The sequence below is a fragment of the Heterocephalus glaber genome, unplaced genomic scaffold, assembly GCF_053883595.1.
Source record: "Heterocephalus glaber isolate CG9 unplaced genomic scaffold, H.glaber_assembly_v1.0 deba00001571, whole genome shotgun sequence".
Taxonomy (NCBI): domain Eukaryota; kingdom Metazoa; phylum Chordata; class Mammalia; order Rodentia; family Bathyergidae; genus Heterocephalus; species Heterocephalus glaber.
This window is the reverse complement of record NW_028258356.1, coordinates 10,792,004-10,806,228: the sequence shown is the minus strand read 5'-3', so window position 1 is coordinate 10,806,228 and position 14,225 is coordinate 10,792,004. Positions and strand designations below refer to the sequence as shown.

Below are 14,225 nucleotides of genomic sequence, written 5' to 3'. Positions count from 1 at the left end.
TAATATTTATTAGTGTGCAGTTTTCTTAATCCTCTTTCAAAACTACTAGAATTATACTTTGAAATTGCCTGTGTTCTTTTCGCAGAGACTCTTTAAGTTTGCGAACAAGCAGTTCTTATACAAGAAGAAAATGGGAAGATGATCTTAAAAAAAATAGCTCAATTAATGAAGGATCAACTTATCATAAAAGGTAATAATATGCTTTTGAAGTGGTTTTTATGAATTCTTTCATAAAAAATATGAAGCAGTTTGCTCTCCCCGCCCATACCAGGGATCAAACTCAGGACCTTGCACTTGCCAGGCAGGCACAGTGCCACTGAGATACATCCCCACCCCAGTATGAGGCAGTTTGAAACCATCAATTTAACATCAGTTAAGCAAATAAGTTCTTTGGTTAAATTTTGTATCCTTTGTTCTTTAAGTAAAATTTGATTTGAATATAGAGAATATATATATATTTAAAGGTGGGGATGATTTGCTCATATCTTTCTATATTTTTAATTAACTTGATATGTTATGGAAGCATTTTTTAGATTGTAGCATATTTAAAAGGAATGTGTTATATGATTGACTAGAGCAACTGAAGCAAATTAGTATCTTAATTGATCTAGTCATCACTTGTAATCTGGAAGCTTTCTGCTTATCCTAGAACTCCTTCAGTTGGAAATTTTATTGTACTGGGCGGAGGGGGGGGGTTGCTCTACTGAAAGCAGCTAAAAAGAAAAGTAAGATAGACAAGTTTAATGTAGATATGGGTCACTCCTAGTTATCTGACCCATGACTAAAAACAATTTCCTCAAAAATGCCAAATGTCTTACTTTTCCTGGATAAAACCAGGCCAAAGTTTTTCATACACTTGGCCTGGTGTGATCACATGATCTAGAATATTCTCGAATGTGAAATATTAAATGAAATCATCTGAATTTTATTGAAGGAGTGGGGCAGAGACAATAAAATGAGACACTACCGAATTAGCTAAGTCATCCAAACTCTAGCAAGTTATAGATGCAACTCTTGGTGCTGGAGCTGATGATTTATTTAGGAACACAGTATCTAGATTTTTTTCCTAGCCTTGTGCATTTGTATAATGTGTAAGACATTAAATATAGAATATACATACAGACACATCCTATATAGAAATGACTCTTTCCTTTAGTTGCTCCTTTGGTAGAAGACAAGATGATTTGATTAGTTCTAGTGTTCCAAGCACGACATCAACACCAACAGTTACCTCTGCAGCTGGACTTCAGAAAAGCCTGCTTTCCAGCACAAGCACTACTGCAAAGATTACGACGGGTTCTTCCTCAGTGGGCACACAGAGCAGGTAAGCCACAGGTGCACTTTGTCTTCAGATCTACTGTGTGCTTATGTATGTGCATGCATCTTTGTTTAGAAGATTGTGGGGCTCTGGATTTTTTCATTTACCTAACTAATTTCCAAACCAAAAATTGGTTCCAAAATGAAGCAACTATGCATGTCTAGGGAAGAAATTAAGTTCCTGAATTAGACTGCTTAAAATGTAAATTTCTGTCTGGCAGCTCTGAGTGAGCTTTTTGGTTTATAGTTGAAAGATGTCTCACGTGTTTTTAAAAAATCCATCCCTGTAGTCACATGTTTTCAGCTGCTACAAAGTGCTTTCATTGTTTAGCTATTTTCCTTTTCTCTTTTTGTGTTGCTGCTTATGATGCTATAGTACCTCAAATCGTTTGTGGGCTGAGGATGGTACTGAAAAAGAAAAGGACAGTGTTCCTACGGCAGTGACCATTCCTGTTGCTCCAACTGTTGTAAATGCTGCAGCTCCTACCACAACCCTGACAACAACTACTGCTGGCACTGTCTCTTCTACATCAGAGGTCAGGGAGAGACGCAGGTGTGTAAAGGTCCTAAAGTACTGCTGATATGTTTGTCTGGTGATGAAAGTTGGGTTTGGCTGTTAAACATTTTGATAAGTTAATGACCATCTCTTAGTAGGCTAATAAGTAAAATAATTCTGTTTTAGCTCAGAACTATGTAAATTGATATAACTAGCAATTATTAGTATTTAGGCTTGGTAACCCACCCTCCGAGACAATTAATGTTATGTAAAGGCAGTGAGCTAAACAGTTATCTCCTTACTTAGCCATTTTTTGGGGTTTAGTGGTATTATTTCAAAAAAAACTTTTGTGATGAAGCCCTAAACACATTTATGGGAAATTTGATGCAGTGTGACAAAAACAGCTTTTGTCATTCTTCTCATTGTTTCTTCCCATTATTAAGAAATTTGATGAATGTTAAATTGTTTTTGAAAGTTTCATTTCATCTTTGGCTGCGGATGTAGCCTGGTTAGAGTACTTTTGCCTGGCATGTGTGAGGCCCTGAGTTTGAGCCATAGCTCTACAAAAATGGGGTGGAAAAAGAAGGGAGATTGTTTAGGTGAGGAAAAGGTTCTGTATGTATGAGTAAGCCAGATAATTTAAATACAGCTTGTACATTCACTTAGTTTTAGTTCTAGTACATAAAAATTCAATTTTTAATTTAAAAAATTTTTTTCACTAATTAAATTTATTTAAGAACCTTACGAATTTATTATGTGTTCTTTAAATACATTTAGAAACATTGCTTACATCTTCTGCTGCAACCTATTAATATGAAATCACAGATATAGAAAAGTACTTACTCATTATCTTTTGGGTTATCTTTATTTTACGGAAGAAGACTGAGACCCAGAGACTTTATTCTTGTAAAATTAAATTAGCTATATACAGTATTTTCCTTACTAAAATACTGACTAGATTAACTTTCTGTCACATAGTACATACAGTCTTTTCTACAGTGCCTATCAAAGTGCTTGGTCTGTACTAGTTAATATTTGTGTTTGAATATATGAAAAATAACAAGTTCTTATTAAATATTTTACTATTGCATCTTTAGTTTTTGTCAGTATCTTTTTATAAAAAATGTGAAATTTATTTTTTTCAGTTTTATTAGTATGCTTGCAGTACATAATGATTACATTCCTTGTGGGGGAGTTGGTACATGTATATTCCCTTTCCATTTGAAAAAGATCTGACTCCCTACTTCCTATCACCTATCTTTTATTTTGCTGTTTATTTACATCTTCAATTTAAATTTTATTAATGGTGAGTTTTAATGATAATTTCATAACATCATTGCAAGTGGTTAGTACTTTGTAAGTGGAATGCCAGTATGTCATGTTATGTTTTAATTATTCTTCCTTTATTTTTCTATAAATTTAAGTCTATTTTAGGTTATTGTGGTACTTTCAACAAGACCACACAAGCAACAGAAATTAGAGGATTGTACACATCAAACTCATCAAAATAACCCATTAATTGGTCAAAATATTTAGAGTAAGAACATAGGCTTTGATTTTTTTGTTGGCAAAACTGATACGTACCACAGCCTCTTTCTATATCTTGATCCTTTCTCCAGATTATAATTTCTTCTGCAAAAAAAAAAAAAAAAAAGATGTTTGATTTACATATTTTAACTTCTAAAATCCTATATCTGGCATCCCATGCTTTTTAAAAAGTTTTTCACTTCAGTAACACTTAACCTAATGAATCCTTCCCAGAATTCCTTTTTTTGGAGGGAGTGCTGGGGATCTAACCTTCTACCACTGAGCTATATACCTCCAGCTCCTGAATTAAAATATAAATCTAATGTTTATAAACATTAAACATTAGGTTTATATTTTAATTCTGTTGGAGAGAGTTGAGTTTTGACTTTTAGAACTAATCCTAATTGATGAAAGATATTGAAGATTGAAAATTAAATTTGATGTATATTTTTAGGACAAAGAAGATTATCATAGCATAAGAAACAAAATCTGTCTGTTGACATTGTTTCTGGTGTACATTGTAGAGACTGTGTTTGTCTTACCTTGTTTCAATGATGTTTGTTACAGCATTTGTGTTTTCTTCCACGTGAAATAGTTATTTGCAATTTTTAATACATCGTTGGCCTCTCTGTCTTTTAATTAAATTTCATCAGTCGTTCTGAAATGTATATAGTTGAAATTTGCCTTAAAATAACTTTATATGAACTGTTTCAGTATAACTCCTCTTCTACCATTTTGGTTTAGCCAGCCCCTATTTGCTCACTTATATTTTCTCTGAAAAAAAATATGCTGAGTGTGAAATAACACGGGTGAATGTTCAGTATTTTAAAGGTGTAATTTGGTTAACTAGTGAAAATATAACCATTATAAATAAATATTTTAACAGCCAATAAATGTCAGTGAAATAAAAATGTCAAATGATTTATTGGAAAAAATCTTAAGGTTGCTCACAAAATATTAAACAATCTAAGAAAGATGAATAAGATTATACCCTGTGTAAGTCATGAGGAACAAACACAGTAGGACAGTATAATACTGCACTGATTCAGACAACAGTAGAGTTTGGCTGATATATTCTTAGGTATTTTTGATGATCACCTCTTTGGAATTAAAACTATAGAAAATATATAAATTATTTTCTTCTCTCCATCCTATTCTTGGAGGTCTGTTCTACATAGGCATCTCAAGGGATGAGACAGTAATTGAAAATCAGATGGTAACTATCAAATATAGGAAATATTTTAAATATTACAAATTAATATGCTAGATTTATGCTATTTTGAGGCAAATGTTGTATGGAAAATTAAATGAATAAATTTTACAAGTGTCTTAACTAATAACTTACATCCCTAACCTGCATATGTCAAAGCAGGTATGATAGATAGGGTTTTTGAAACTCTCACAGGAGCCTGAAGCTGTATTAAAAAGGAATCCAGGGCCAGGGATTTAGCTCAGTGGCACCGCTCTTGCCTCTCAAGCGCAAGGTCCTGAGTTCTATCCCCGGTACCAAAAAAAAAGGAATGCAGCTGGACATGGTGATGCATGCTTGTAATCCCAGCCTCTGGGAATCATAAGTTCAGACCCAGCCTGGATAAGTTAGTGATTCAGCAAGACCCTCTCTCTGAAAATTAAAAAATGAAAAAGGGCTGGGAATGTAGCTCAATCCGCAGGTTCAATTCCCAGTACTACTGCTGCCCAAAAAAAGGAATTTAGGCTCATTGAAGCCTGCCTGCAGCTTATGAAATGCTGAAGAAATACATAATCTATCTGGCCTTTATAAATTCTTTTAACCAGATTAGCTTTCATTTTAGGTATCATGTTTTATTTGTGTTTATCTGATAGAAGTCCAAAAAGAGCCAGTAGGTACATAAATAAGAATTAAAGTCCTTATATCCTAGCAGTAATGTGTCTTAAACTTTAATTAATAAGAGTACTGGTCAGTGCCTCCTCCTTTTAAGTTGTTTGTCCCAGAAAACTCAGTATAATTATTTTAAAAACAGGAAGTATCTCATATTTAAATAAAAGCCCGAAAACTCAAGATTAGTGATATAAATGAGCATTATAAAGCAATGAGAAAATAAAAATATTAAGCTTAGTGTAACATCAGGGAAGGAAGGGAAAGCAGATCTTCCCAGTTGTACTCATTTGTATCTGTGCATTGGTACAGTGAAACTATGTGTAGCAGAATGTGAATTGAGATTGCAAGAGAAAGTCAAACTAAGAAAAGGCCAACCACCAAATTGTTTTATTTCTGTTTTTCCCCTGTGCCTCCACTTTAGGAGAACAAGTTAAAGTGACACACAAAAAAATTTATGTTATAAATTTAGGACAGTACTAATATTTTAGTAGAAATTTGATAAGAGAACTCTTTTACTAAGTGCTTTAGTTGGAAGAGGTGTGCCTTCATTATGAGATAATGTATTACTATGAGAGCAAAAACACATCATCTTTCAGTAGTCTAACAACATGGAAGTCAAAACATGATAAAGAACATATAAATAAAGAGAAAATGTAGTTATATCATGATACAATAGTGCCATAAGTTATTCAACCAGAAATAGGTGCTGTTTTCTTAAACTAGATCATAAAAATAACAAGCCAAAATGTAATTGTAATAGAATCTTCATTTCTCTCTTAAGTTTGCTGGATGTCTTACTCAAGTGAAAGCACCCGCTTGAGAATTTGACTTACTCTGCTTGCAGTTCGTTGGTTATTGTAATGGCAGCAACAAGGAGAGCCAGTCCTCTGAAGCTAACTGTAACTAATAAGTAAGACCTAATTAATAAAACTGAGTCTAATAAGATTTAAGTAAGAAATTTGTCATCATAGGGTTAGTTATCTAAGGAGGTAAATACAGTACTAGGTATAATAAATCATATATTTAAAAGTTCAGTGGTGTGGAGGGAAAGAAAAGTAAGCTCCTCTATATAAAAGGAATGAGAGCTCTCTGAAAATTCTGAAGAAAATGTAGATTCTAAGAAAATTGAAGGCATACTACTGAATTCCTTGAATTTAGAGTTGTTAAAGGGCACACAAAAAAATAGAAAAAGCATAAAACTACAAATTCAAAATTTTGTTATGCTTGTATGAATAGTGTCAGAGAGATTAAAAAGCAGAATGAATTACAGATTGAGAAGGATACAAAACTTAACAAAAGAACTCTTAAAAACTAGCATTTGAATAAAGAAAACTCCCAGACTGTTACTTAGGGGATTTAAGAAAGGTGCACATATAATAAATTAAACTTATTAAACTAAACATAGAAGGGCTGGGGATTTAGCTCAGTGGTGCCACCACCTGCCTCGCAACTGCAAGGTCCTGAGTTCGATATCCAGTACCCCCCAAAATAAATAAGTAAATAAACTAAACATAGAAAATAGAGACAGTCAATTTCTAAGTGCTCTAAGAGGAAATATGTGCTGTGTAGTAATATAATTAGAGTTAGCAACTGAATTTCCTAGGTAATAACTCATTAGTAGAGGGAGGTCTTCATGTCGTGTTGCAGGGCTCTGTCTTATCTCTGCTCGGCCCTTTAATTGTTTAACTTTGGATCAGGTTCTTGTTCAAAGTATGAACAAAAGTATGATGTCTGCCAAAAAAACAGTATTAATGAAGGCACACTGACAAAAAATGCATGGAACAACATCTGTAGTTAAAATGTTGCATCCCATCCTAACCATTATACTAAAAGAAAGCATGGAGAATCTAGAATTTGGTCACATAACTTCATATATCATTTGAGATTATATTATATGACGCCAAAATGGGGGCAAAAGGAATGATTTAAAGAATTAGGATTCTGTACTCTAGTAAGAAATTTAGAGAGAAGTTTGACACTTATCTAATATTGTAGTTTAATTTTAAAAATACTGTAGGTGGATGTCTGTGGCCATACAACCTCGAACGCTCCCAGTCTCATCTAAAAACACTGTAGATAAAGAAGAATTTAAAGCCCTCCCCCTTTAGTAATAGACCATGGCCCATTAAAGGTATAGAACTAATGGAGAGATTTTTGACAGACGTTTAAGAGGAGCTAGAGAATTACCATTGAATGAGTTTTTTTTTTTTTAAATGAGGTTAGATTGTCACTTTTTTGGATTTTGTTGGGGCAGGATAAAGGACTTTCCTAAGTTAGAAATAAAAAAAATTAACTCCCTATCCATTTTTGAAAAATTGACCTTTTGCTAAGTTAAATGTTTCTGACAGTGTCAGAGATAAAATTTTGAATCTTTGATTCTCTAAATTTTTCTAAATGTGGTTCTTAAAATTATATGGTTAAAAATATAATTGAAGAAATTAAAATATGATATACTAAAATATAATTAGTTCTAATCTAAAAAGAAATGATCAGATGGTATATTGAATTTCTGAGTGGGTACAACCATTGTGTAAAGGTTCTTTTTCTTAAAACTCATTAAATGCTATATTTATATTCACACACACATTATATATATATATATTTACATTCACAGATATTCAATTTCCTAATTAATAATTTTTATTTATTATTTTAGATCATACCTCACTCCTGTTAGGGATGAAGAATCTGAATCCCAAAGAAAAGCAAGATCTAGACAAGCAAGACAGTCTAGAAGATCAACACAGGTATGTTCTGTGTATGTAATATATAAGAATTACATGGAGCATATGCTTGATATGCAAAAACTAATTCCCTTTTTTCACTTTTTGTGACAATATGAATATCACTGTATTAGTCAACATTAAAAAATGCTGTAGTAGTAATCCCCTCATAGCCTTTGTATATAGTTGCTCTGTTATTATTATATTTCATCTAATTAGCTGTATACTTTTGTGTTGCTTTAATTATTATTTATTCCTCACTTCTAATTTGATGTCTGGAAGAGTGTTTGATTTGTGTTAGAATAAATTAATCGTGTATGATGTCTAATAATGATTGAAGAGTTCTGTGAATTTCTGGAGGCAGGGTAGGGTAAGGAATAAGCCTCTATTAAGTATATATCAAACAGCTAATATGCAAGTATGAGAAAAATGTCTCTCAGGCTAGTTATTAGCTTCTTCCTCTCTGTTATTCTGGTTATGATATATAAGATAATGCCCTCTTGTCTTTCCTTACAGCTGAGGAGCTCCACAGTACAGATTCAACTATTAGATCCTTAGCAATGCTTAACTTTCAAACTGAGCTGTTGGTTGGGTCTTAACATCTGTTTTCCTTTTTTTTTTTTGAGGGTTCAGAGGAGTTGAGACAAGATTTTGCTTGTACTCCAGCCTGTCCTTGAACTCACTGTGTAGTCCAGGCTGGCTTCAAACTTGGGGCATTCCTCCCAGCACAGCTTCTGAAGTGCTGGGATTACAGGCATGCATGACACCTGGCCTCTTTTGCTGTCCTCATGCCTTTTACTTCTTGTCTAACCTGTTCTTCAGAGTTAAAAAAATTATTTCTTCATTGAAATCTCTGTTAAGCCTTCAAAGTTAATCATAATGTAATTCATAATATGAAAATGTTATTATACATGCAAATACATAAACTCACATATTTATGTAATGTATTATAAAAACAATGTATCTATTGCTTCCTTGTCCCTTCTCTGAACTTTGAAACATTTACATTCATATAGTATTTTTGTCTCTCTTAATAGTTTGTTAATTTCTGAATATGGGGACAGTTTCTCATCCACATTGGTATCTTCCCCAGAACCTGTCATTTTGCTTACTCATGGTGATTCTTCATAGAATTAATGTGATGTGCTGTGTAATTGTTTCTTTTTTATCAACCAATTGAAAACATGCATATTTGACTTTTAATCATTCATATTTAATATATCTATTTCTAAAATGTTATTTTGAAACAAGCTTCAATACACTTCATAATTAAATTTATCCTTTTTTGTGTGCAGGGAGTGACATTGACTGATCTTCAAGAAGCTGAAAAAACAATAGGAAGAAGTCGTTCTACCAGAACTAGAGAACAAGAAAATGAAGAAAAAGAGGAAAAAGAAAAACAGGATAAGGAGAAACAAGAGGAAAAGAGGGAATCAGAAACATCTAGAGAAGATGAATATAAACAAAAGTATTCCAGAACATATGATGAGGTAATAGTGGATTAGCAGTACAGTTGGGTCAAGTGGTATGAATAGATCTTATGACCTTAAATACACAAGAGATTTATGTACCAGCAAAACTACATAAAACGTGAAATTATTTTACCTGCAGTTTTTTTATTACTTAGGCATTAGAACATTACTTTTCTCTTGAAATGAGTTTTTAAGTTTTCTGTATGTCTTTAGTTTGTTTGTTTATTTGTTTGTTTGTTTTGGTACCAGGGATTGAACTCAGGACCTTGCCCTTGCAAGGCAGGTGTGGTGCCACTGAGCTAAATCCCCGGCCCTCTGTATGTCTTTTTTGTAATTAATATTTCAAGTGGGTTTTAATTTTATTGTTTCACAGACTTATCCACGTTATAGACCAGTATCAACTTCGAGTTCAGCCACTTCCTCTTCACATTCTACAATGAGCAGTTCACTTTATTCTTCAAGTCAACTAAATAGGCCAAATAGTCTTGTGGGAATAACTTCTGCTTACTCCAGAGGATTAACAAAAGAAAATGAAAGAGGTAAGAAGAACAATTTTGAAAATACTTTGTTGCCTTCAAATAGTCCTTTGGCTTTTCCTAATAGTGCAGTGAAAAGAACAACATTCTAAATTGTGACTTATTCACCCTGAACAGAAAAAACTTGAGATTGAGAATTTGAAAAGTAGGGGGAAAAAAACCATACAGAAAATGTTACAATCTGGAGTTCATACATATATCTTTGTAACCTAATACCTTTATGCCCTCCTACTGAAAAAGTAAATTTAGAAACAGTAGTGGGCCACTAGTACTAAGATTGGTTTTTAGTGCAGGGCTTTTCAGGAACATTAATCTATTTCTTATGCAGATCATACTTTTCATTTATTTTTGGGAGACTGTTTTAAACTAAAATCATTTAACATATGTAATATTCTTGATAAGAAAAAAATGTTTATGCTTCTTGAAAATTAGATTTCTTAGCTATATTTTGACACACTAATGGACACTATTACCATTTTATTGATACAGACTTCCTGTTGGAATTCTAATTCTTATTCAACTTCCTATTGAAAGTCTGATTAATTCCTATTTCATATCAAAGATGAGTGCTAAGTGATTCCATTTTATATTTAAAAGCTAAATCTCATAGTATTAATCATTATTAAAATCAGTAATATAGAATACACATCAGAAAATTTTTCTGGATTTCCAGCTAGATTTTCTTGTGTTGGTCAAGATGTTTCAATTCTTTAAGCTGTTGTCTATGAGGCCCATGTAATGTTTGTAAAATTTTGAGCCAAATTTAAATTTAGGGATATTTCAGATAAAATTCAGATTTTTGGCTTTTCTTAAAAAAAACTTAAAAATTTGTCAAAACTGGGTCTGAATTCACATTTGTCAGCAATTGGCTGGAATTAAGTGTAGCAGCTATTCGTTCCTCTGGATAGTGCTTTACTAGTCCATTTTATCCATTTATATTATATGGATAGACACTATAGCATTGGATTTTTTTTTTCAGACCTTTGCTCTGAACTAATTTTCAAATAGCTTTAAGAATTTCTCTTAAAACTAATTTTAGGGTGTCCTTTCCCATAACTGTTTGCTAATAGCCTCCACCCCCTCTCCTGGGGATCGAACTCAGGACCTTGTGCTTGCAAGGCAGGCACTGCACCACTGAGCTAAATCCCCAACCTGCTAATAGTCTTTTTTTTTTTTTTTTTTTTTTTTTGGTACTGGGGATCAAACTCGTGACCTTGCGCTTGCGAGGCAGGTGGCGGCACCACTGATCTAAATCCCCAGCCCATCTGCTAATAGTCTTTTAAAAATCATCTTTGTTCCTTGTGTCTATTATTTAGTATGCTTTAAAACATTAGTATTCTTGTAGTATGTAAGCCTAAAGCCATTTTAAGTGTTGCAGGGAGGAAACAAATTTTAAGAGTAATATTTTTATGTTGATTGGTTTTAAATAAAAGATAATTTCCAGAAAGATATTTGTGGTAGAAATGAAACAAATCTGTATTTCTCCTAAGTGAGGACTGATAACAGGAGTAGAAACTAAGAGATTGGCTGGGGATTTAGCTCAGTGGCACCACACCTGCCTCTCAAATGCAAGGTCCTGAGTTTGATCCCCAGCACCAAAATTTAAAAAAAGAAACTTAAGATTGATATCATTCCTACTACATGTCCCATCATTAAGATGGTTGTGGATTGATCCCCCCCCCCGACTTGTGGCTATGCCTGATCTGTGGCCCACAGGCCGTTAGCCCAAAAAAAGGAAGTTCTGTATTTATATAAACTATATTGCTTATTTTATATGTGGCCCAAGACAGTTCCACTTCACTCACTGTAGCCCAGGCAAGCCAAAAGCACATGAGTGTTAGCTTTGGGGATCATAGCTATCTCTAGCACACATTAATAACTAGAACCCTGTCCTCATAGAATTCCATTGTTTTTTGTTCAGCAAATATATCTTTTGAGCAAAATTTTTATTTTAGATACTAGGAAAATGGAAATCATTAGTTTTTGTGATTCTTGGGAGCATATTTTAATGGGAGATGAAGATGCATGTTTATACCAAAAGAATAGGAGCACTGAGGGGGCCAAAAGTTCTGATTGGAGAAATTTAGGAAGCTTCACAAAGTAGGCTGATTTAGAATAGTTTTGACATATATAGCTTTACAGTTCTGTCAAGATACAGTGCTATCATGTGGTTTATTGTAATCCTTAACAGAAGGAGAAAAAAAAGAAGACGAAAAAGAAGGTGAAGATAAATCACAACCTAAATCCATCAGAGAACGACGGCGACCAAGAGAGAAAAGAAGATCTACAGGAGTTTCCTTTTGGACACAAGATGTGAGGATCTGCTAAAACTACTTTTATAGAATAGCTGATATTTCTAAAAGTGCATACTAATAATTTCTTACTTTTCTTTAAATCATCATTGTGTTTTCTGAGTTGGTTGTTAAATAAAAGTCCTTTATAAAGATAGTTACAGCTACTTAGATTTTTCGAAATTACTTAAAAGGAGATCTGCCCCAGTTTTGGAATAAAAATTAAAATGGCTGCTGCTTGGAGGACCTATATATTATATGATTATTTTATAATAACTAAACTGCTTATGTGTTTTAGAGATTTCTCAAAAGATGTTTTACTTTAATTAATCTCATTTTCACAAGTAGTATTATAAGATCTATGTAACAGAATTGTTTCTAGCTCAAGGGATTCTGGGTAGAAAGAGTGTTTTACTAATGAAATTACAACAATCCCCTAAAAATTAATTTTTTCCAGACTCTACTATATGCCTGACATTTTATTCAGATCTCTGTGTGTGATCTCTTTCTTGTATGTAAGAGAATTATGAGACAGCAGCATTAATGTGAAATTTATATTTCAAAACAGTATGTAACTATGGAAGAGCAAACGTAATTGGTCTTTTCTTTTTTAGCGTCTTGATTTTTTCTCGTTTTAGAATAAGAATCCTGTTGAAGCATGACATGTATGCAGAAACATAATTCCTAAATGTCTAGCATAAGGAATTGACCTAAAAAGAGCAATGCATACACCCACATATTTTCTCTCCTTCTCAATCCTAATCATCCTCATTTTCAAAGCCAACCAGAATCCAGTCTTTTTTTTTTTTTTTTTATACTGGGGGATCTAACACAGGGATGGTCTTCACTGAGCTACATCCTCATCTCTTTAAATTTTGAGACCACTTCTCACTAAATTGCCCAGGCAGGACTTGAACTTGCAATCCTCCTGCCTCAGCCTCAGAGTGCTGGGCTAACAGGTGTCCACCACCACACCCAGCACCAGTATCCCGATTTTTTAACATTGAAATTAACTGCCTGTTTTTGAAAAGCATTTGAATAGAACTATAGAAGTAGAAATGCAGCTCAATATATGTTTATGAGATGCATCTGTGCTGTTACATGTATCAGTACACTTTCTTTCATTAGTATAAAAATGCTTTTCCAAAGAAAGGAAATGACATAACTGAAGCTAAAATTGGTTGCATAACCTATGTATTGATCTTAAATATAAACCTGTTTTCAACCAAAACCAAAGTTTTTATGTCTCCATTTTTACATGAAAAAGCAGATCATCTGTCTTCTTATTGAACTGTCTCTAATAATTTTTTATCTTATAGCTGCCTTTTGGAAAGCTTTCTTTTGATTAAACTGCATAATGTATCTTTTGTATACTTTTATTTTCAGCTGTTTTTCTTATACACATATTTAGGAAAACTTTTTTTGAATACCTCTATCTTAATTACAGTGATTTAGTTCATTTTCATTTTATTAAATAATATAATTATATATACTATGAATATCATGTTATATATAGCTTAAAACATATAAAGAACTAAGAAGACATAAAAGCAGTAGCACAAAATGTGGGAAAGTATTAAATGGAGTTGAATAGTTTTAGTATCCTTCAGTTTTCCATGATGTGGGCAGAGTACTCACATATATTACTCTTTATGGATCAGCGGTGTATGTGGCTTTAAAACAGTTTTAAAAGACATAGAAAACAAAATAATACATAAATGACAAGGATAAATAAAGATGAGGAAAACAGATAAATCGTATTTTCTTCTCATTTTTAATATAGAAAAGTTCGAACATATACATGGCTGGGGATTTAGCTCAGTGGTTCTGCCACCTGCCTTGGCAAGCGCAAGGTCCCGAGTTTGATCCCTGGTACCAAAATATATATATAAAAGTTAAAGAATGGTATAATGATCTCATCCCAAATATCTGTTGTTTCAGCTAAATTTCCTGCACTTCCCTGGCTTTTTTGTTTGTTTGTTTTTTGGTACTGGGCATGGAACTC

General features: G+C 33.1%; 1 protein-coding gene across 12 annotated transcripts in view; it reads left to right on the top strand.

The window, feature by feature from the left end:
* The window catches only part of Ppp1r12a (protein phosphatase 1 regulatory subunit 12A), a 135,002-nt gene that overhangs the window by 100,466 nt on the left and 20,311 nt on the right, over positions 1-14,225 (top strand). For 8 of the 12 annotated variants that reach the window (XM_087192496.1, XM_087192493.1, XM_087192497.1 and 5 more), the window contains 7 exons: positions 86-190; positions 1,157-1,324; positions 1,694-1,870; positions 7,855-7,945; positions 9,217-9,411; positions 9,767-9,932; positions 12,121-12,242. In XM_087192496.1, coding sequence (XP_087048622.1) covers positions 86-190; positions 1,157-1,324; positions 1,694-1,870; positions 7,855-7,945; positions 9,217-9,411; positions 9,767-9,932; positions 12,121-12,242 — 1,024 coding nt within the window. The remainder of the gene's footprint in view (positions 1-85; positions 191-1,156; positions 1,325-1,693; positions 1,871-7,854; positions 7,946-9,216; positions 9,412-9,766; positions 9,933-12,120; positions 12,243-14,225) is intronic. The other 4 variants (XM_087192494.1, XM_087192499.1, XM_087192500.1 and 1 more) reach the window with 2 other exon arrangements.